We start from the raw sequence: 22,756 nt of genomic DNA on the forward strand, positions 1-22,756 counted from the left end.
TGAACATTTGGGCGGCGTTATGCAAATCTTCCCACATTGTGATGTAGACATGTGGGGGCGTGTTAGAATGAGCCGTTTTAGGTAGGCGTGGTTAACTGTTAACTTGTATAAAGAATATCTCTTTGGATTTGAGACTTTAGTCTTTGCAACTTTTTTCAGATCTTCTTTATGCACCAAGAGCTTGTAACACTCCAAAGAGAAAGGAAAAATTGAAATCGCATCATATGACCCCTTTAAATGAAAGAGTCAACAATACAATGGTAAGAGACTATAGGAAGTAGTGCTTTAGTTTTTGCCTCAAAGTAAGTGTGTTGCCATAGACCTGAGTGATTCTGTGGTCTCATTTTGAAATTAATTAATTGATTTATTAACAATATTTGGAAAATGCACCAGAAAAAGGATTTCAGTTTTATCTTGAGGCACAACGCTCATAATTATGGTCACACATTTTGCTTAGTCAATGCCTTGATGACGGAGAAGAAATGGACAACTGCTCTCTTCTCTTAAGGACCGTTCACATCAAGGATGATAACTGTAACTATACATTTTTAATAATCCTTTTTATTCTATGTTTACAACACAAATATAATAGTAACTACACATAGGAATGACATCATTGGAATCACTTTTAGAACTTTTTTTTTTTTTTTTCAAATGATGAATGATAAAGAGCATCCTGCTTTAAAAAGCTTGAGCATTTAAAGTAGCTGCATGCGATTATAATAAACAGAACATTATCGTCCATTGGTGTGGATGCTAATATGATTAATGTTACAGTTATCTTTATAGTTATTGTTCTTGGTGTGAACTGTGAACAGGCCTTCAGACTGAACAATAAAGTGGTAAATAAGACTATTGGGTAAAATTAGACATGAAGAAGACTGTGTACTGTGTGTATGTGTCTAAACCTGTGCCTGTGTGTGGATGATTGCCCCTCTCTCATATCTGTTTTACAACAGGTAAGATCTATTATTCTGATTATTCTCTTTGCCTTCTAATTTCCACTTTCCCCTCTATTTTCCTATTTTCTGTTCATTTCTGCCCCCATCACACCATATAATCTTCCATCCTCCAAACCATCCACTCCACCCCTACCTCTGCTCCCAATGGTACGGCCCAGGTTGACGAGACTGTTGGCGCTGAGGAAGTAGATGCGACCAAGACAGGTGGTGAAGGGGTGTCTCAAATGCCAGACGAGCCCTTCACTGAGGAGTACATTACAAGCGACTTTGGAACAAAGGAGTATGACTATTCCTACAGGGACTACAATGAGCCCATCATCGAAAGCAAGACGGAAGACACCTTTGGCCCTGCCCTGTCCGCTGTGACAGATGAGGGAGGTGTAAGTTACCTTGTGCTTTCCAGCAAATTCACTTTAAAGCTTTGAGAAAAGCTTAAATTGAATTTGCAGTGGCTTTAAATCTTGCAGAGGAATCAAGCAAGGAGTTGTTAAGATCAGCTAAGCGCTGGTGCTGGTCTAATACTGGTCCAAGACTTGAGCTCTGTTCCAAAACCTAGTTAATTGCCTAGACAGAAATGTAAGGTAGAATGTGATGACAATGCAAATACCTTGTTTGAAGACAGCAAGCCCATGTGTCCTTTTCTTTAAAGGCAAATCTAGAATTCATCTAAGATGGCAAAAAAGAGGTATTGATTATAAATATATTTAATGAAATACTGGACAATATTGATAAAGTTGTTCATTCTTAATTAATTTATAATTATTAAGTATATATATGAATAATCTAATAATTACTGACTATTTGTATGAGTTATGAATTGGTATAATTATTAAAGTATCACATTGTTTGCTTAGCAACATGATTAAAGCCAAACTCTTGTTGGAGTCATAGTATTATAATATTTTGAACAGGCTTTTATTTTTTTATTTTCAGTTTTCAATTGAATTTTAGTTTAAGTTTTAGTAATTATATTATTTTATATTATTCTATAGTTTTATTTAGCTTTAATTTATTTTTATTTATAATACATTTTCTTTATAACTTGTATTTATATAATTTAATTTATTTTTAGTTTTAGTCCTTTTAGTACTTGAAGGAAACATTTCTAATTTTCTAATTTACTTTTACTTTTTATTTTAATGTTTTTTTAATATTTTCATCTAGTATGTATATTTGTATTTCAAATTATGAGCCCTACTCATGACATGTGAAAAAAATAGAAATTGTAGACACAAATTAAGAATTCATTCTAACAATTTATTAATTTAGTCCCTCGTGGCCACGATTTAACCAAATTAAAATGGGGGTACAAAGTGGCCATGATTTAATTGAAACAAGGGAACAAACTGATTATCGATCATGGGAACGAATTCTTAATTTGCAGCCATGATATCTTTTTATATTTCCCTGTATGTCATGTCCAGGGCTTTGTATCAAAAAATATATATAAATAAATAAATATATATATATATATATATATTTAACAGTAACAACATTAGTAGGCAGTTGGCAGTAAGGCTGCTCACTAAGTTTTGGAAGAGAACTTCAGAGTCAACTAATTTGCATTCAGTGTTTACTCAAGACTAAATCAAGTTTGCTTAGAGTAATGATTTAGAAAGTTATGCCATCAACAGGAAATGGTTCCCATGTCAGCAAACCTTGTTTATCGCAAGACTTAAACACTACTTCTCCTGCACAAGATTCCTCTGCAAGTCTGCATAGAGTGCTTAGTTCAGTATTGGTTGACTCCTCTGCTCTTATGCTGATCTGAGAGCAGCTCTAATCTCGATCAGCATAGAACAACAGTATCTTCTTGGAAGGGTACCACAGTGTTTCTGCTTGACGTCAGCTCCAGTGCTGTACAGTATGTATTAACATTCTGTAGACCAGCATATACAAGAATAAAAATGTATAGCGCTCACTTGCATTTAGATGGATGGCCTAACAACAGCAGATAAGTGAAATTTTAAGCCTGTTTGGTCAGCTAAGTATCTACTTAACTTCCTTAAAAAATAATTTGTCAGTCAAGCTAAATCTTTAGTTTCAGTGGTTTATGGATGGACGTCCAAAACCACAAAAAGGGGTTATAATGTAGGTGGGTTCCTGAACATCTTGGACTGATGGTGTCTTCTGTTTGTATATTGACTGGGCTCTGTTTTGGGTTACATATCTGTTTTCCTCAGGCCTTCGTGCGAGCCCAGAAGGGAGAGAAGGGAGACCCTGCTGTCCTTGAACCTGTAAGAGTCATACTTTCATAATCAAAACAGTACTCCATTATGACAACTGGAAATAATCAAGGCAACTGCTTTATCTGTTAAGACATGTAATTCATCCAGGTTTCTGTAGGGTCCTTCCGGTAAAGCTGGTCTACCTGGAGCGGACGGGGTCCCAGGACCTCCTGGAACTTCTGTCATGCTTCCTTTCTTTCTTTCTTTCTTTCTTTCTTTCTTTCTTTCTTTCTTAAAGTCATCTCACCACTAGATGTCACCATTATACCGTTATGGTTAAACAAGTTATATGTGACTTTATTCCTCCCGAGTTCCTACATCCACATTACTTAAAATAAATCATTTCAAATCCTTAATTTGCAAAACTCTTTTCTGGTTCTTGCAGTTCCGTTTCGGACAGAGTGCTGGCGAAAAAGGGCCCATTGCCTCGGCACAGGAGGACCAAGTTCAAGCCATCCTGTCTCAGGCTCGGGTTTGTAGCAGCTGTCATATAGCAATTACTTAATATTTATTTATTAGTTTTTCCACATTGAGGTCTAACTTTATGCATCTTAATTTTCTTCTGTCTAGCTGGCTATGAAAGGCCCACCAGGGCCAATGGGTTTAACCGGCCGTCCAGGACCTACGGTAAAAGAACTTAACACAGATAAATAAATAAAACAGTCTGTTACAGTATTACATGTTGTTTGTCAAGTGCTTACATTTTGATGTTGTGATCCTGTATAGGGAACACCTGGAAGTCCTGGCTTAAGGGGAGAAAGTGGGGACCATGGTCCTCAGGTAAAGTTCTTGATTTGTGATTTCTTACATTATAATTTTTAGCCATGCCTTAAGAAACACTAGCAGGACATTGAGCCATTCTGAGATGCTCTGACATTCAGAATGTATAAATATCTTGGATATAAAGAGACAGCCTTCTAATTTATCATGCATCCCTATTGTGTTTTTGCAGGGCCCCAGAGGTCCTCATGGATTGTCTGGTCCTCCTGGTAAATCTGGTCGGAGGGTGAGTCCACTACAGTGTTCATGACTAATGAAAAACAAAACATGCAGGTTTACTTCGACACAGGCCTTATTTATGGGCCAGAATATCATAGTAACTTCGAAGCAGTAAAAAAAAAAAACTGCCTAGCAATAACCCAGAACACCCTAGCAACCGCATCCTAGCATCTTGGTGGCACCACTTGCGTTGCCCTCAAGAAATCTAATAATCTAGTGGCTTATATTTGATATTTCCTGCAGGGTCGGGCTGGTGCTGATGGAGCCAGAGGGATGCCAGGAGAGTCTGGAATTAAGGTCGGACATCTTAACCCTTTTTGGTTAAAATTGTCTTCTGTGTGTGATTCATTTGTGTTATTCCAGCTCTGAAACTTCTTTATAGAAATCACTTTGACCTTGAGTCTTTTGAGCAGCGTCTGTGGTTTGTAAAGTCATGTATGTGTATGTTTTTCTGTATTAGGGCGACCGTGGCTTTGATGGCCTTCCTGGTTTGCCTGGTGACAAGGGTTATCGTGTAAGTGCTCACACTTTTTAACATCGTTGTTAATGTTTCATAAGCCCTGTTTCCAAAACATAGTGACCTTTTTAAGGCAGTGTAATTACAGATACCTTTTTTGGCCAAAATCGAATGCAGCTTCCAATGTGTACACAGTAGACAGCAGGGGTTTCGCTGGATTTTGGAACATTGCTAACATAAGTTACATAATAATATTAAAATGTTTCATTTATTTATTTATTTAATTTTTTAAGGGTCAAACTGGAGGAATGGGACCCACAGGACCCCCAGGAGAGGACGGAGAAAGGGTACTTCTCAAGGATTTTGTACTGTTACAGTAAATTAACAATAGTTAATATGATCTACGTTGCCTGAACATCCTTGTGATCTTTGTTGATCATTTTTTCCTTGATTATCTATCATCGTCTTTATAAAGCTAAAAAAGTTAACTTTTGCTAATTGTCCTCTTCCACCTTGATAATTGTCAGGGAGACGATGGAGACGTTGGACCTAGAGGTCTTCCCGGCGAACCGGTGGGTTTTCTGTTTCTCACACATATGACAGTGTATATGATAGTACTGACCTGTATAAATTGCTTTTGTAGTCCCCATTTAAAAACTGTAAGGCTACTTATTTGACTTCTTTGTATGTTCTTTGATGAACCTCTTTCTTGTTCTATAGGGGCCCCGTGGGTTGCTGGGGCCTAAAGGGCCTTCTGGTCTTCCTGGACCTCCTGTGAGTATTCATTGAAAGCTCAACCACAAATACTGCATAATAAAATGTACATTTTTAAAATGGCAATGGCTGCACAGCAACTTGGTTTTCTGTTTCTCACACATATGACAGTGTATATGATAGTACAGACCTGTATAAATTGCTTTTGTAGTCCAATTTAAAAACTGTAAGGCTACTTATTTGACTTCTTTGTATGTTCTTTGATGAACCTCTTTCTTGTTCAATAGGGGCCCCGTGGGTTGCTGGGGCCTAAAGGGCCTTCTGGTCTTCCTGGACCTCCTGTGAGTATTCATTGAAAGCTCAACCACAAATACTGCATAATAAAATGTACATTTTTAAAATGGCAATGGCTGCACAGCAACTTCCATAAAAATGGAAGATTTGAAAAAGAAATATGTGTATAGGGATGTCCAGATCTTTCTTTAATTTCTCCATATTATCTGCCTCTGCCAGGGTGTTCGTGGAAATGATGGTCCACATGGTCCAAAAGGAAGCTTGGTCAGTAAATTCTTTGACATTCATTGACTTCAAATTCTTTGAGTTCTTTAACATTACCCTAATGCACTCTGACTACTCTGTGCACGCTCTTGAACAGTGTAAAAATATGCAATAATTGGCATATGTGTGTAACAGGTTAAATATTCATAACAACAGCAATCAGAAAATGTAACAGAAAAAAAAATAAACAGTATATGACAGTATATGTCCTAATTCTCCTTGTCTTTTTTAAGGGGCCTCAAGGAGAGCCTGGTCCTCCAGGACAGCAGGGGGCTCCAGGAACACAGGTGAACAATGAGTCTATTACAAATGAATGACAAATGTACAAAATCATAGTGAAGTATATTAAATATTATTGTTTTCTGTGTCATAGGGAATGGCAGGTCCACAGGGTGCTATTGGACCATCAGGAGAGAAAGTGAGTGTTTTTATAATTGTGGAACACAAAGCTATAATTATCAATTATCAATGAAAGTGCTTTAGAGAACTACCACTTTGAAGTCTGCATACATGTCCAGTCTTATTCTGAGATCGAGTATTCAAGTATGCAATTATAATGACATTTTGTATGTCTTCTTAAAGGGGCCCACAGGAAAGCCTGGTCTACCAGGAATGCCCGGAGGTGACGGTCCTCCAGTGAGTGCTAGATGGGTTTATTTCACATTCAAAATAAGCCTGTTGGTTCGGTGTTTTAACATCTTTTAGTTTATGTGAATTAATCATTTTAGACCAATTTTCAGTTTATTTAATAAGGCAAAACAAAATGGTTACAGAAGACATGTATGTGGTTATTTACCTGTGGTAAAGAATAAAGAATATGCTGTTCGTGTCTTAACAGGGTCATCCCGGAAAGGAAGGCCCCGCTGGAACCAAAGGAAATCAGGTGAGGCCATATGATAATGCTAAGTAGAATTCTCTTTATAACTTCATAAATTAAATGTCATTTGTGTCAAAACTATTTGTATGCTTTCTGCATTTGTGCACTTTTGTAATCAGCTACAGAACAAATATATATGTATACATATCTTTGTTAGATATATAGACAGACATTTTCAGGGCAGACATGTTCATAAGTCCCAGCGTGTTCATATGTTGACATTTATTTTTCTTGTTCATATTTAGGGTCCTAATGGTCCTCAGGGGTCTATTGGCTATCCTGGCCCTCGGGGAATTAAGGTAAAATATATATCTTCTTTAATTAGTTTGGATGCAGATAGCTTTTGTTTTGATCATTGCAAGTATTATGGAGGTCAATCTTTAAAAAATCCTTTAATCACCCTGTGTCAAATTTTTTTTTCTTTTTTGCAATATTTTTATTAAACAGATTGTAAAATGACAATATATGCATGCCATGCAATATAAACAACACAACCTGTAATTTTCTTTTTTTAACGGGTATAGTGAAAAATAAATAAAATTCTACAAGAAACCAGAACAACACTCTTTACCCTACCTATCCCAAATTAACCCACAGGAACTAAAAAAATAAAAATAAAAATCTCTAATGAGGATGCAGTTTCAACAAAAGAAAGGACAGGGTTCCACATGTTGTAAAATGAGTTAACAGAGTCTCTAATGGTGTGTTGAATTTTTTCTGGGTGTAGAAAGGACATTAAGTCCCATGAGGCCCTGTCTGTGTCATTTTAATATGCAGTTCTGTCTATGGAGATTTTTGTGTATTGGTAATGGCTGTTGATAGCTGATATCTGCTTTCACGTGTAAGACTCAGATTAAGATAACAGACTAAATGTTTTATGACAGGGAGCTCAAGGTATCCGTGGACTGAAGGGCCATAAGGGAGAGAAGGTGAGTGTTTTTGGTCCAAAACATCAACATAAACCGAAACCATTTTGTGCTACAGTTTTATATGTAACAATCAGTGCTAAATGTTTTTTTTTTTTTTACTTTACTTTCAGGGAGAGGACGGATTCCTTGGAATCAAAGGAGACTTTGGTGTGAAGGGAGAGAGGGTATGTCTTACATATTACAAATCATCAGTGGATAGAAGCTCATCCATTAACGTGATTTAGCACAAATGTAAAATGATAGTATATGGTAATGAAGCACTTGACTTTACTGACCCATTTCAACTGCCCATTGAGATTTGTTGTACACCATCAGGGAGAGGTGGGAATGCCTGGCCCAAGAGGAGAGGACGGTCCTGAGGGGCCGAAGGGTCGTGTCGGTCCCCTTGGTGAAATCGGTCCTATTGGCCTGGTGGGAGAGAAGGTTAGTTTGATTATGCAAAATGAGTCATGATTTCTAATTTGTTCCATTATATATATAAGCTACGTTTTACATTGCCGTTAATATTGACAGTAAGCCGTAATGAATATAAATGTTATGTTTGTTATTTAATAACAGTTAATATATTTTAGTTGCTGGTCTAAAGATGTATTAAATCGTACAAAATTATGCCAATCCAGGGTAAACTTGGTGTGCCTGGACTTCCTGGATATCCTGGAAGGCAAGGAATTAAGGTAAACAAAAAAATTATATTGTTTATGATGCATCATAAGGTATATAGCCAGGTGTTTAATCAAATTGAATGCATTTTTAAATCAATGTAATTCTTGTATTTTTAGGGCTCCCTGGGTTTCCCAGGATTCCCTGGTGCAAATGGCGAGAAAGGCGCGAGGGTAAGAATTTTTTGACTAAATTAGACTAAAATTCAACAGTTACAGTAGAAGCATATATAGGTCACAGGGATGTCAATGCAAGGTCTGCATTAAAGGTCAAAGTTGAGTAAAGTCCTTCATTCACATTGAAAATTCATTCAAAGAAAATCTTCCTTTATTTTGGAAAAGAATTGATGATGCTGAAATATTCTGAATTGATTTTTCTCTTTCCAGGGTTTGATTGGAAAAACTGGACCAAGAGGACAGAGAGGGCCGACAGTAAGGGCCTGTTTTAATTCATCACTTTTTTAAACAAACACTTTTTGCTTTCATTTGATTTGAAATGGTCTGATTTGTTTTGTAGATTAAAGTTGCGAGTTTTGATTCAAGCAGATGACAGATTTCAAATCAGTTGACTTGTAAAGCAATGCGCAATGATTTTCTAAGACTTCTTCTTTTTAATAAAAATATATTTTTAGGGTCCCAGAGGGCAGAGAGGACCCCGTGGGGCAACTGGAAAATCAGGTGCTAAGGTATGAGATTAATTTAAAATTATTTTCGGTTTTATTGCTATTTTTAGTTTTCATTGTTGCCATAGTGGACATAGTTTGAGGAGCTGCTCAAATCATTTTTGTAGTTTTTCAACAATGACAATAAAGATCAATTAATTTCAATCAATCAATTTCTACGTTCTGATGTTTTAGGGTGGATCTGGCAGTGACGGGCCTTCTGGACCACCTGGGGAGAGAGTATGTTTATTTCAGAACTTTTTATTTATTTAAAACCTTTCAGTCTAGGTTTTTGCTTCAGCTTTAATTTATTTATAATGTTTCTGCATATTTTCAGGGACTAACTGGACTTCAAGGTCCAAATGGATTTCCTGGGCCGAAGGGACCTCCTGTAAGGAACAGTTTATTAGTTTGATCTGATGCTTAAAAACTTTGGTTTTACTCTATTGCTTATTGATATGTTGATTGATTTTTGAAGGGACCTCCAGGGAAAGATGGACTGCCTGGACACCCTGGACAGAGAGGCGAAGCTGTACGTATCTTTCATTTTTATCATCTAAAGTACAAAATTCACTGTGATCAAAGTTAAACAGCAACATATATTTTTCACATTGCATTCTTAGGGTTTCCAAGGCAAAACTGGACCACCTGGGCCACCGGGAGTTGTTGGACCACAGGTGAGTTTTGTGCTTTTATCAAGCAAAATGGGTTTCTTTCTCGAGAAATTGTTAATAAAATTCCTCAAAAATCAATAAATCTTTCAAATCAGTTCAAAAAACGTATGGAACTGTACAAGCTTTACTCAAGTCTAGTTCTTGTTTAGGGTCCCTCTGGTGAGACTGGACCGATGGGTGAGCGTGGTCACTCAGGACCCCCAGGACCACCCGGTGAGCAAGGTCTTTCTGGGCCTTCTGGTAAAGAGGGAACCAAAGGAGATCCCGGTCCCTCCGGCGGCCCCGGTAAAGACGGACCCCCTGGACTGAGAGGATTCCCAGGAGAGAGAGGACTGCCAGGAACTCCAGTAATAAGTCTCACCCATTCTAGTGAATTTTATATTGTATAAAACCTTTTCTAAATGTATTTTGTCAACCGACTTTAAAACTGCACATAAATGTTTTTATACCTAACTGAGCTGTACCTTTGTGTTTTCATAGGGCACTGGAGGACTGAAAGGAAATGAAGGCCCTGCTGGACCACCCGGGCCTGCTGTATGTTGCTCATAATAACCAGAATCTGAAATGTCAAGTAGATACACCCTTAAAAATAAAGGTTCTTTATTGTTATTTATGGTTCCATGAAGAACCTTTAACATCCATAAATCATTTTCATTGCACAAAAGGTTTTTTATACTGCAAAAAGGTTCTCTAGATTATAAAATGTTCTTCACACTATAAGAAAAAATGGCTCTCTTAAGAACTGAAAGGTTCTTTGGGGAACTCAGAATAGTTTTTCTATGGCATCACTGCAAAAACATTCTTTATTTTTAAGAGTATATAGACATTAATTAGTGATTAGTACCCCACTAACTTATGAATTCATATTGATATCGCTCATATTTCACACCAAAATCAAAAGGAAATATAAGAAATTATATTCTGCATAAAATAAAGCCTTTTTAATGACAATCTTTATCTCTATATATTAATCATTTAATTGTTTTATTTTAAATTAGCATAAATTAAAGGTAGTATAATAAATACAATACTGTAATGTATACTGTACTTGTTTGCAATTGCAATGTGTATATGATTTAAATAAATTTTTTTTTTTACAAAATATATTTTTCATAATGATAACTCTATTTTCACATTACAGTGTGCTAGAGAGAATAAATTATGTGCTTAGTTGTTATTAAAATGATGATTTTTTTTTAATTTTAGGATGAAATAATAATGATAAATAATAATTCCCAGAGGTTTATGATCTTATTTTTGAGGAATTAAGAAATTAAATGATGGTCTTTCAGTATGTTACCCTAACTGAATTTCTATGCAGGGATCACCTGGGGAGAGAGGAGCAGCTGGCACCGCAGGTACTGTCGGCCCACCTGGACGACCTGGACCTCAGGGGCCCCCTGGAGCTGCGGGAGAGAAGGGAGTGCCAGTAAGTGTCTACTCTAGGTTTGCACCTTATCTCTAATATGGATTTATATATAGGCCTGTCAAACAAGATAACCCTGTTTTACAGGGAGAGAAAGGTCCGATTGGTCCAGCTGGTCGCGACGGCATCCAAGGCCCAGTTGGTCTCCCAGGCCCTGCTGGACCTCCAGGTACTGCTGGAGAGGATGGAGACAAGGTCAGCGACCTCTTCATATCTCAGTCTCAAATCATCGCAGTTATGTGGATGATCTTGATAAATGTAAATTTGAATTGTTATTTCTATAGGGTGAGGTTGGAGAGCCAGGACAAAAGGGAGCTAAAGGATCCAAGGGAGAACATGTGAGTAAATGAGCGTTCAGCTTGTGAAATCATAATGTTCAAGAAACAAATATGAGCTTCCTGTTTCAACAGAATGCGTCAACTAATAAAAGTGTATAAAGCCATTTCAGTTGGTCTTAAAATGTGAAATTCTTGCATTATTATATTTTGTTTTGGTGGACATAATATCTATATATAATCAATTATTTGCATATTTACAGGGTCCTCCTGGTCCACTTGGGCCAATGGGTCCTGTTGGACAGCCTGGTGCAGCTGTAAGTGTGGTTTAATGCAAACTAATGGGATCACAAATTCATGCAACTATTCACAGTTAGTCAAAAGGTTATATTGGCTTGTGTGAATCTCTTCTCAGGGTGCTGATGGTGAGACAGGTGCGAGGGGTCAACAGGGACCATTTGGCGCTAAGGGAGATGATGGGACAAGAGGGTTCCCAGGTCCTCCAGGCCCCATCGGACTGCAGGTACTGCATCCAGATTGTGTTTTATTCACTCCTACCAATTAAATTCTGCAGACTGGATGTTTTAGCTATTTGTACTTCATTCACATCTTTAGGGTTTGCCAGGCCCAGCTGGAGAAAAAGGAGAGATGGGAGATGTTGGTCCAATGGTGAGTCTGAATATTTTGATTTAAAGGCAGTTAAAGGTGCACTTGATGTGTATAATGCAACATATGATGTTTTAGCATTTTTAATCACCCGTAGAATGAATATATGATGCCTGTATATCCGAATGTTTTCTGGTTATGTATTTCTATAGGGTCCTCCTGGTCCCCCAGGTCCACGTGGTCCAGCTGGTCCTAATGGTGCTGATGTAAGTACCATAATTTGCACTATGAATAATAATTTTACAAATGATGACAGTTCATTATTATATGTTTTATGATCACTAAACAATGACTCTCTGGAATACTTTATTCAGATTGGTCAATCATGGCATTCTGTGGTCAGTAAATTAGGCATTTTTTGTCTAATTTAATGCACATCCTTTATTTTTCAGGGTCCTCAAGGTCCTCCAGGAGGTTTGGGTAATCCAGGTCCCATAGGAGAGAAGGCAAGGATAAAAGAGTTAAACTTTCTGCATGAATAATGACTTTTATTGACAAGATCAGCAAATCTGATTGATGGCACTTGACGTCGTTTTATTTGTATTGACAGGGTGAGCCTGGTGAATCCGGACCACCTGGTCTTGGTGGAGAGCCAGGAAAAATGGTGAGAATTTTAGTCAAAAAATTTTTATTGTCCTCTGAACCTGTGCAAAATGCTTACATTTATATTTATTTATTTAATAGATGTAAAATAGCTAACACCTTATTGGTTTGCTTATCTGATGGCAGGGCCCGAGAGGAGAGCGTGGTGAGAAGGGAGAGGCTGGGCAGCCGGGCACCTCTGGTCCTGCTGGTGGAAAAGGACCCCATGGAGATGACGGACCCAAAGGAAACCCTGTATGTGCTAAACGTGACTAAGCTTTGAAATGAGAAACAGGTCTATGTGTGACTCTTCAGCAGCTGATTTTTGTGTTTTCAAGGGTCCTGTTGGTTTCCCTGGTGATCCCGGTCCCCCTGGTGAAGTTGGACCACGAGTGAGTAGAGCTTTCATTTATATAATTAAACATGATTTGTGTAAAGTCAACATGAAATTGAATTTGACCCATTCTTCATACATGTTCCTGGTCTTATTGTATATGATTCATCAGTGCAAGAAAAAATGTTTGACTTTCTTTCTGATCTTCTTTGCAGGGCCAAGATGGAGCAAAGGGTGAAAGAGGAGAGGATGGAGAACAAGGAGAAGCTGTGAGTGATCATCCTGCTATAGAGCACGTCTTCCTTATGCATACTTATAAGGTGTTTCTCAGGATACACTGAGCACTATTTTTGCATTGCTTTAGGGTTCACCTGGACCAACCGGTGAGAACGGACCACCTGGACCTCCAGGAAAGAGAGTAAGATTAACTTATTTTACAACAGCCCAACATTACCACCATCATATGTTCATTTGTAAGCTCTGTATTGTTGTATAACGGATCATTGATGGTGTATTTCACTGTAACAGAGGGTAAGTTGTATTTACATATTTGGTTTACAAAAAAAAAAAAGTATGCATGATCGAATAGAAAAATGCATATTTCTGGACATATTTAATGTTCATATTTCAGGGTCCTCCAGGCACAAGGGGACCGGAGGGTCGTCAGGGAGAAAAGGGAAGCAAGGTAGGACTATGTAAATTAAAGGAAATACAGCTGCAACATATAAGCAGGCTTTCTGTAGTTTTTTTGTCCTCATGTAACATGTTTTTTAGGGGGATTCAGGTGCCCTTGGCCCTCCAGGAAAGACAGGCCCTGTGGGGCCACAGGGTCAACCAGGAAAACCAGGAACTGAGGGTCTAAGAGGGTTGCCTGGAACAGTGGTAAGATATTGGAATTGTGTTTTTAATCTGTTTATTTACCAATAGCTAATATAGTGTTTACCAAAATGATCTTCTGATAACTGATAATATTATTTAGGGTGAGCAAGGTGCTCCAGGTGCAGCTGGCCAGAAGGGACCTCCTGGTCCAATGGTAAGATCCTCTGTATTAGAGCATTACAGCAAACACCCACCTTATGGAGGTGCAGGTTAGGGAAAAAGACTGTACTATAAGTGTATGCAATATACAAGTATTGATTCCTGAAACACTTACACTAAGAAGTGAACTATTATTACAGTTTCATGAGATATATGTATGTATATTGAATACAGGGTCCTCCAGGTTTGGCAGGTCTTCGTGGTGACCCCGGTGCTAAGGGTGAGAAGGGACATCCAGGTATGCTTGGTCTGATTGGGCCTCCAGGAGAACAAGGAGAGAAGGGAGACCGAGGCATGCCTGGACCACAGGGATCTTCAGGACCCAAGGGAGAAACGGTATGTGATGTCTGGTCACGTCCTCCGCACATCAAAATCAGACCACAAATATACACTACTGTTTAAAGGTTTGGGGTCAGTAAGATTTTTTATTACAAGAAATGACTTTGATTCATCAAGGATGCATTAAATTGATCAAAAGTGACAGTAAAGTCATTTTTAATGTTGCAAATGATTCAATTCTGTTCATTCAAGAATCCTGGGAAATAAAACGTATCACAGTTTCCACAAAAATATAAAGCATCACAACTGTTTTCAACATTGATCATAATAAGAAATGAGCAGCAAATCAGCATATTAGTATGATTTCTGAAGGATCATGTGACACTGAAGACTGGAGTAATGATGCTGAAAATTCTGCTTTGCATCACATAAATAAATTACATTTTTTTAAATATTACAAAAGAAAACAGTTATTTTAAATTCTAAGAATATTTAACAATTGTACTGTTTTTACTGTATTGTTATCAAATAAATGCAGTCTTGGTGAGCAGAAGAGACTAACAAAAAACCTTAAAAATCTGTCCATTGTGCAGTAGTGTACATGCAAAACTTTCCCAGTTCATATCCTGTTTCATATCATCAAATGCCATGTTTTTTCCCCTTATTTCTTAATGTGTTTTATTTTAGGGTATGTCTGGAGGAACTGGTCCTCTTGGTCCTGCAGGTCCTGCTGGTATGCCTGTGAGTAAACTTTCACTGCCATTTAGTAGAGCTGTTTATCATACCGTATTTTGTGGAGAATGTGTCTTAGGTACTTGATGACGGCACTGATTCTTCATGCTCAATCCTTTGTTAAACTTTTTAAATAATCTTGAAACTATGAGTACTCAACTTGAGTACTGACGCACCAAAATATATCATCTCAAAACACTGGTGTCTTGGATTAAAGCTGAATGGATGTGATGTTTCTCACAGGGTCCGAGGGGTATCAAAGGAGCTAAAGGTGCCACTGTGAGTATTCCTTCCTTAAATATTTATAATTGTGTGAAAAGTATATCATGAGCCATATAATGTGAGGTAGTGTTTAAATAAAGTATTATACATATGTCTTAGACTTTACACTTAAAATGACACTAATTCTGTATGCCTTCTCTCTGTGGTACAGGGCGGAGGTGGTCCTAAAGGAGAAAAGGGTGTACAAGGACCACCAGGACCACCTGTGAGCTATATCTGTTATCTATCATACAAAATGCACAGTCATCATTTGGCAGTGAAATTGTTTTGTTGAGATGAACTTCATTCAAGACAAATTAGAGATCAGTGCATCCCAGAGTTCCTTGAAATGCAACTATATTCTCCTTTTTCTTTAGGGACCCCCTGGAGATGTCATCCAGCCGCTGCCCATTCAGATCCCTAAGAAGTCCAAGCGCTCCGTCGACGGCAGTAAGATGCTCTCTGAGACTGACACTGAGGCTGCCGACGGCACGGGTGCAGAGTTCCTGACTGGTAACAAAGGAATGGAGGAGATCTTCGGATCGCTCAATTCCCTGCGCCAGGAGATCGAGAGCATGCGCTTCCCGCTGGGAACACAGGAAAGCCCGGCCCGCACCTGCCAGGACCTCCACCTCAGCCAACCAGATCTGAAAGACGGTACGATCGTCATGGTTACAATGTGATTGACGCATTCCTTGACCAATGGAGAGCCATTTCCCATTCGAATCATTCTTATTGTTTTATTCAGGCGAGTACTGGATTGATCCAAATCAAGGCTGCGCTCGGGACTCGTTCAAGGTTTACTGTAACTTCACTGCCGGTGGAGAGACGTGCTTGTATCCCAGCAAAGCTGTGGAAAATGTAAGAACTTACTGTCATTCACTTTTATATGTTTATGTTTTACTGCAACATCACTAAGACTTCTGAAATCTGGTCTGCCATAGGTGAAGATGAACACTTGGCCAAAGGAGAAGCCTGGGTCCTGGTTTAGTCAGTTTGCAAAGGGCAGCAAGGTGAGTTTATCACCTCAAAACTCTTCAAAATCATCTCTTCAATTCATATGTTTAATTTGGCGAAGTATATGCATCAATGAACCAGAAGCTCTTTATTGAATTGATACTTCACCCAAAATTCTGTCAACATTTACACAAAAGAAGATATTTTGAGGAATGTGTGTAACCAAAGAGTTTCTTGTCCCCATTGACTTCCATACTATGGAAGTCAATGGGGACCAGCAAGTGTCTGATTACCCACATTCTTCAAAATATCTTCTATGTTCAACAGAAGAAAGAAACTCATACAGGTTTGGAACAACTTGAGGGTGAGAAAAGTATGACAGAATTGTAATTTTTGGGTGAACTATTGATTTAAAGTGCATTCACATTGAGAGTGATTTGCAGTGACAGTGCATCTAGAAATCATTCATTTTTAATTAATTCAGTGTGAATGTTTTTTAGATCAAATCTAAGAAATATTACAGTGTCAAATTCATTATTTTGTGAATCATGATATAATGTTGTCCTTCATGTTGTAGTTTTCATATGTTGACTGGAGTGGAGAGCCCGTGGGTGTTGTCCAGCTGGGATTCCTGCGGTTGCTCAGCGTTCAGGCTCGTCAAAACCTGACCTACCACTGCCAGCGATCAGTGGCCTGGGCGGACCTCACTGCCGACAGCGGCTACCAGAGGGCGCTACACTTCCAGGGTGCCAACGATGAAGAGCTCAGCTACGAGACCAGCCCCTACATCAAAGCCCTCGTCGACGGCTGCTCTGTAAGTTACCTCATCCTGATTAAAAACTAACAAACAGACGAGAGACTGCAGTATGATTGTATGCTAAATACAAGCTATCATAATTTCACTATAATAAGGATTTTAAGTCATGAACATAATATTGTTTTTACATTGGATTCATTAAATGTGCAATAAATTACAATTATTTAATGTAACTTTTTTAACGTTTGTGGTCGGTAACATTCATGTTTTTTAAGAAGCTCTTCTGCTCATACAGTAAAAACAGTAATATTGTGAAATATTGTTACAATTTAAAATAACTCTTTTCTATTTTAATATATTGTAAAATGTAATTTATTTCTGTGATCAAAGCAAAATTTTCAGCATCATTACTCCAGTCTTCAGTGTCACATGATCTTTCAGAAATCATTCTAATATGCTGATTTGCTGCTCAAGAAACATTTCTGATTTTTATTAATGTTGAAAACAGTTGTGTTGCTTCAGATTTTTGTGGAAACAGTGAAACATTTGTTTTCATCGTTACTCCAGTCTTCAGTGTCACATGATCTTTCAGAAATCATTCTAATATGCTGATTTGCTGCTCAAGAAACATTTCTGATTTTTATTAATGTTGAAAACAGTTGTGTTGCTTCAGATTTTTGTGGAAACAGTGAAACATTTGTTTTCAGCATTTATTTGAAATATTATTTTTTTTTGTAACATTATAGTCTTTACTGTCACTTTTGATCAAGTTGAAGTGAATCCTTTTTGAATAAAAGTATTAATTTCTTCTAAAAAAATCTTACTCCAAACATGGAATAGTAGTGTATATGATTACTGTTGCAAGAATTATACAAGCACCAAATTTATTCAGAAAGTAAAAAAAATAAAAATAATAACAAATAAGGATAAATAAAATAAAAATGTTAAAAACCTTTACAAACTTTGTAGTTTGATCTGATTTATGAAATCAAGTGCAAAAATAGTTTGCTAAACAACTAACGTTTTTTTATGTAAACTGCACCTCATGTCTTGATTACACAATTTATTTTAGGTTTGTTTTTAGAAACCAAAATGCAATATTATTTAAAAAAGTTAGTGCTGTCAAACAATTAATCGCATCCAAAATAAAAGTTTTTTTTTATAATATATGTTTTTGTATTGTGTATATTTATTATGCATATATAAATACTAGTGCTGTCACGCGATTAATCATTTGACAGCACTAATAAATGCACACACATGCATGGATATATTTACGAAAAACAAGTTATGTTTATATATTAAATATATTTAATATAAATATGTACATATAAATATTTTCTAAATATATACTGTATGTGTGAGAATTTATATATACATCATAAATATACACAGTACACAGATATATTATGTAAACAAAAACTTTTATTTTGGATGCGATTAATCGCGATTAATCGTTTGACAGCACTAAAAAAGTGTTTATTATAAAAAACCTTACACATCTTTTCCCCCCATTATCTTAAGGTATTCTGTCCCTAAATATTTTTTGGCCTTTTCCCCCTGCAGTATCGTAAAGGCTTGGACAGGACAGTGCTGGAGGTGAACACACCTCAGGTGGAGCAGCTCCCTCTGCTGGACATCAGGATCTCAGACTATAATATATGTTTTTGTACTGTGTATATTTATTATGCATATATAAATACTAGTGCTGTCAAACGATTAATCGCGATTAATTGCATCCAAAATCAGGTGGAGCAGCTCCCTCTGCTGGACATCAGGATCTCAGACTTTGGGGAGGACAATCAGAAATTTGGTTTTGAAGTGGGACCTGTCTGTTTCCTGGGATAAGCACACACATGCTGAGGGCAAGGGGAATACAATCACAGATACAAACGAGAACACACACACACACACACACTCATTAATCATGCACTTCAAACCTAGACATAAATATCACCACATAGAGATGTGCCAACACTAATAAAGACATTTGAAATCAAGTGTAAGAAGCGGGAAACATAGATTCACACACACATGCACACACACATTGTTGTGAAACAAAGTTGCACACAAAGTACACGCCCAGGGAAAAACACTCCCAGCAACAGAGGAGAAGAGAGCCATTCTCGCAGGAGAGAAGAGAAGAGAAGATGTTCTGTGATGGCGCAGATACTGCTGGCCTAAAGCGAAAGACCCTCCTGTTTCGGCCTCCTCTCTCTCCTACAGATCCCCTCCCCACTGTTCCTCTTCCGAGACGTCCCACTCTTCCTACCTCCATGCCTGATCGCTCCCAAATAGTCCTGTGCGAAGCTTCCTTCCATTAACAAAATAGAATGATCTGCAGGTGCAACATTTAAACTGAGGAACGGAAGCCGAGCGTGAAAGTTCCATTAGAACGATTTCAAATCACACCAGCAACTGTCATCAACATACGCAATCAAAAGCCATTTACAGTGTGAAATTGTATTGAATTTGATATTGTTGTACATTTATTATAGAACGATAAAATCTGTAAGAATTTTCGATATTTTTGTTCATGCCGTGAACATGCTGCCAATTTACCAGTCCAGTATTTTTTGGTGAACGTATATAAGCTGGTTATTGTTTCATTACAGAGGCCGTTAAAAATTAGCTTTTTTTTTTTTTTCGGACACACTTTCAACATTGTGCTATTTTGACCCATGGGTTTGTGACCTTTGACCTTTCATGTGGACAGTGTTCAGGCTGGAATTGTGCATGCGAACCATTTGTACAGAAATATTTTATTGTATTTATTTTGTGAAACAAACAGGTGCTCACAAGAAAATGTCCAACACTTGCAGTCCAAAATAATGTGGTATTCATCTGTAGTTTTTTCATCTATTAAATATGTAAATTAAACCCCAGAAAGCAAATCTGCCTTCTCTGTATGATATATATATATATATGTGTGTGTACACTTGGTGATATCAGCTCTCGCTGCATTATTTCAATGCGTTTACGTCACAGCTTGAGGTTTAGGAGAGTTTGGTGCAGGTGGAGACCGAAACGACCGAAATGTCTCGAGATTCAGACAGCAGTGGAGAAGGGAGAGGAAGAGGAAGGAGAGGGAAGGAAACTGATGGTGGTTTGTTTTTTATGTATATTTTTTGTTTCTTTTTTAACACATGGCGAGGGGAATGAAAAGCTATAAAAATTATTTGTGAATTAAAAGTTGTTTGTGTGGTTTTCTCACAAGGACAATACTGTGAGGATTGTTTTTGTCGGTGAAAGACAAACATCTGTCTTTATAAAATATGGTGCTAAAACGTGTTTTATGTAAGTACTTCAGAATCTGTTTGTGTAATATATAATCTATTTAAAGAGCTGTTGGACTCCTTTGTTGTTCTTTTCCCCGTTTGTTTCCTGTTGTCATGGTGCTTTTGCTCATATTTCATCTGCCTCTTCACTCTTCCGAGCCAAACTCCCATTTTCACTTTTCAACAAATTAACAACACATTTCGTGTGTCTCAGAAAAACCACAATATGTAATCTGGCCACTTTCCTTCAAACGACTCTTAAACCCCTTTTAAATGATGAATTTTGATTCACTCTATTAGTCTGAGTTTTGAAATGTTAACTGTTTTAATTCTTTGACTTGTTGTTTTGGTCCAAACGTTCCCATTAAACCACACATCAACACATTTCCTCCTGTGTCAACTTAATTGTTTTTTAAAAGTGGGTTCACAGTATAAAATATTCACACTTTAATTGTATAAATATAGAATTTTAATTTCCATTTGTTACATTGTATACAATATTCTACAGCAATTAAGCATAATTTGAGATTAAAGATGAAGGCACAGAGTTGGTGATCAGTTTAGTGTCATTCAGCAGTTTTCAGCCAATGAAGAGTCCACCTGTATTGATAAAGAGAAAACTCCATGTCAGTTCAAAACACACTGAGAATGAAATTACACATCTTGCTGTTCAGCAAGAGTTCAAGCGTCTTACCAGCAACTTCAATGCTGATTCCAGTAATATATCGACTGTCATCAGAAGCCAGAAATGCACATGCATCAGCTACTTCTGCACAGACAAGCAAGGGTGAGAAATAGATATTTATATTTCTGTCAGGACAACTCGGAGGGATTGGCATGGTAATGTACATGACAATGTTAATGTTATCAAATCCAAAACAATTATTACAACACTCTTTTGTGTGATAGGAGTATGTTCATCAATCAAAAGTTTTTCTATAAAGATAAGATATTTACCAGCAGGCTCTCCCATCCTTCCCATTGGAATGACTGCTGTGAGCTGCACAAAATAAAATAAAAAAGTGCTCAGTTACAATAAAAGGGCCTTTAGTGTGGTATGTTGTCTGACAATGTGTCAACCATATAATTCATAAATCATATTACATTTTAAGATCCTTTACTAAAGTTCAAAGCTGATTTAAAATCTAAGAAACTTTAAAAAAAAAAACTATTCTTGCTTACTTTATCGATGACTTTCTCAGGTACTTTGTCTGTCATGGGTGTAGTGATGAACCCGGGCAGGACACAGTTGCAGCGGATGCCAAATCTACAAGGAACAAAATCATGTTTGTCATATTAAAATATAGAACATAAAGAGAAACTCATTCTATAAAACTGTTTTCAGTTAAAGAGCTCAACCAGCTTATAACATAGACGTAAGCAGACCACAAACCCTAAAGCAAAACATAAAATGGATACAATGCAGGTGTGTAAATGTTACTGTGTGACGTTTTCATGCTCACACACTTGCTCAGCTCTTTGGCAGCGGTTCGAGTGAGGCCCTCCACTCCGGCTTTAGAAGCAGAGTAATTCACCTGCCCGATATTCCCAACCTACAGACAAAGAAACCGACACTTAAGACACAATATGCAACTCAAGCTCTGAAAATGTCTATGACTTTATTAACCACCTGTGGTGTAAAAATGTTAAATGTCCACTATAATAAAACAGTGAGAAAATGAATCCATGTAATAGAGCATGATATTGCTCTAAATGCGTGACCTTGCCCACTATGCTGCCCACAGTGATGATAGAGCCCTTCACAGCGCCTGCAGAAACTAAAGCCTTCGAGACGGCCTGAGTCACGAGAAACGTGCCCTGAAAGACAACATCAGTACAGAAGATCAGACACAGACCTGCACACTGCCAAGATGTACTTATAAAGCTCTCAGAAACACTATGGAAAAGAGGACAGCTTGATGGGAAAACCTATAGGCCTATATACACACACTACCATTCAAAACTTTGGGCTGAAACTTAAATCTTTACAGAAATCCATACTTGTTTTCAGCAAGGATGCATTAAATAGATTTTTTCTTTTTAAAAAAATGTTGTTATTTTGAACGTTCTATTCATAAATAATAATAATAATCCAAAATGCCGCTGCAAGATTAATCTTTAATGAGCCGAAAAGAACGCATGTCACACCTCTGTTCATCAATTTGCACTGGCTACCAGTAGCTGCTCGCATTAAATTCAAGGCATTAATGTTTGCCTACAAAACCACCACTGTCTCTGCACCCTTTTACCTAAATTCATTACTTCAGAGTTATGTGCCCTCTAGAAGCTTGCGTTCTGCAAGTGAACGGCATATTATTGTGCCATCTCAAAAAGGCACAAAATCACTTTCACAGACTTTCTCATTAACTGTTCCCTCCTGGTGGAATAACCTGCCCAACTCAATCCCAGCAGCTGAGTCCTTAACCATCTTCAAGAAACAACTAAAAACACA

At 37.5% G+C, this 22,756-nt stretch overlaps 2 protein-coding genes across 2 annotated transcripts in view; one reads left to right on the forward strand and one right to left on the reverse strand.

Annotated features, from left to right (window-relative positions):
- Positions 1-18,898, forward strand: part of LOC107729868 (collagen alpha-1(V) chain-like) — a 44,858-nt gene extending 25,960 nt beyond the window's left edge. The window contains exons 8-63 of the mRNA XM_016540588.1: positions 1,121-1,342; positions 3,146-3,199; positions 3,576-3,662; positions 3,761-3,817; positions 3,917-3,970; positions 4,143-4,196; positions 4,433-4,486; positions 4,650-4,703; positions 4,940-4,993; positions 5,174-5,218; positions 5,367-5,420; positions 5,874-5,918; positions 6,152-6,205; positions 6,292-6,336; positions 6,501-6,554; positions 6,757-6,801; positions 7,041-7,094; positions 7,680-7,724; positions 7,835-7,888; positions 8,040-8,147; positions 8,345-8,398; positions 8,504-8,557; positions 8,771-8,815; positions 9,016-9,069; positions 9,241-9,285; positions 9,383-9,436; positions 9,524-9,577; positions 9,669-9,722; positions 9,869-10,066; positions 10,200-10,253; positions 11,041-11,148; positions 11,233-11,340; positions 11,430-11,483; positions 11,684-11,737; positions 11,836-11,943; positions 12,036-12,089; positions 12,239-12,292; positions 12,479-12,532; positions 12,637-12,690; positions 12,816-12,923; positions 13,007-13,060; positions 13,218-13,271; positions 13,367-13,420; positions 13,634-13,687; positions 13,777-13,884; positions 13,982-14,035; positions 14,215-14,376; positions 15,007-15,060; positions 15,295-15,330; positions 15,485-15,538; positions 15,690-15,969; positions 16,061-16,173; positions 16,257-16,325; positions 16,847-17,083; positions 18,593-18,640; positions 18,776-18,898. Coding sequence (XP_016396074.1) covers positions 1,121-1,342; positions 3,146-3,199; positions 3,576-3,662; positions 3,761-3,817; positions 3,917-3,970; positions 4,143-4,196; positions 4,433-4,486; positions 4,650-4,703; positions 4,940-4,993; positions 5,174-5,218; positions 5,367-5,420; positions 5,874-5,918; positions 6,152-6,205; positions 6,292-6,336; positions 6,501-6,554; positions 6,757-6,801; positions 7,041-7,094; positions 7,680-7,724; positions 7,835-7,888; positions 8,040-8,147; positions 8,345-8,398; positions 8,504-8,557; positions 8,771-8,815; positions 9,016-9,069; positions 9,241-9,285; positions 9,383-9,436; positions 9,524-9,577; positions 9,669-9,722; positions 9,869-10,066; positions 10,200-10,253; positions 11,041-11,148; positions 11,233-11,340; positions 11,430-11,483; positions 11,684-11,737; positions 11,836-11,943; positions 12,036-12,089; positions 12,239-12,292; positions 12,479-12,532; positions 12,637-12,690; positions 12,816-12,923; positions 13,007-13,060; positions 13,218-13,271; positions 13,367-13,420; positions 13,634-13,687; positions 13,777-13,884; positions 13,982-14,035; positions 14,215-14,376; positions 15,007-15,060; positions 15,295-15,330; positions 15,485-15,538; positions 15,690-15,969; positions 16,061-16,173; positions 16,257-16,325; positions 16,847-17,083; positions 18,593-18,640; positions 18,776-18,874 — 4,245 coding nt within the window. The 3' untranslated portion in view covers positions 18,875-18,898. The remainder of the gene's footprint in view (positions 1-1,120; positions 1,343-3,145; positions 3,200-3,575; positions 3,663-3,760; positions 3,818-3,916; positions 3,971-4,142; positions 4,197-4,432; positions 4,487-4,649; positions 4,704-4,939; positions 4,994-5,173; positions 5,219-5,366; positions 5,421-5,873; positions 5,919-6,151; positions 6,206-6,291; positions 6,337-6,500; positions 6,555-6,756; positions 6,802-7,040; positions 7,095-7,679; positions 7,725-7,834; positions 7,889-8,039; positions 8,148-8,344; positions 8,399-8,503; positions 8,558-8,770; positions 8,816-9,015; positions 9,070-9,240; positions 9,286-9,382; positions 9,437-9,523; positions 9,578-9,668; positions 9,723-9,868; positions 10,067-10,199; positions 10,254-11,040; positions 11,149-11,232; positions 11,341-11,429; positions 11,484-11,683; positions 11,738-11,835; positions 11,944-12,035; positions 12,090-12,238; positions 12,293-12,478; positions 12,533-12,636; positions 12,691-12,815; positions 12,924-13,006; positions 13,061-13,217; positions 13,272-13,366; positions 13,421-13,633; positions 13,688-13,776; positions 13,885-13,981; positions 14,036-14,214; positions 14,377-15,006; positions 15,061-15,294; positions 15,331-15,484; positions 15,539-15,689; positions 15,970-16,060; positions 16,174-16,256; positions 16,326-16,846; positions 17,084-18,592; positions 18,641-18,775) is intronic.
- A 1,464-nt stretch (positions 18,899-20,362) lies between these two features.
- On the reverse strand, positions 20,363-22,219 carry LOC107729869 (estradiol 17-beta-dehydrogenase 8-like; the record flags this gene model as incomplete). The annotated part of the gene is made up of 6 exons (XM_016540590.1): positions 20,363-20,904; positions 20,999-21,073; positions 21,262-21,304; positions 21,487-21,571; positions 21,772-21,857; positions 22,027-22,219. Coding segments are annotated over 6 exons (502 nt in total), but the record flags the coding sequence as incomplete, so codon positions are not given.
- Between the last annotated feature and the right edge of the window lie 537 nt (positions 22,220-22,756).

Source organism: Sinocyclocheilus rhinocerous, unplaced genomic scaffold, assembly GCF_001515625.1.
Source record: "Sinocyclocheilus rhinocerous isolate Xijiao unplaced genomic scaffold, SAMN03320098_v1.1 scaffold6421, whole genome shotgun sequence".
Classification (NCBI taxonomy): Eukaryota; Metazoa; Chordata; class Actinopteri; order Cypriniformes; family Cyprinidae; genus Sinocyclocheilus; species Sinocyclocheilus rhinocerous.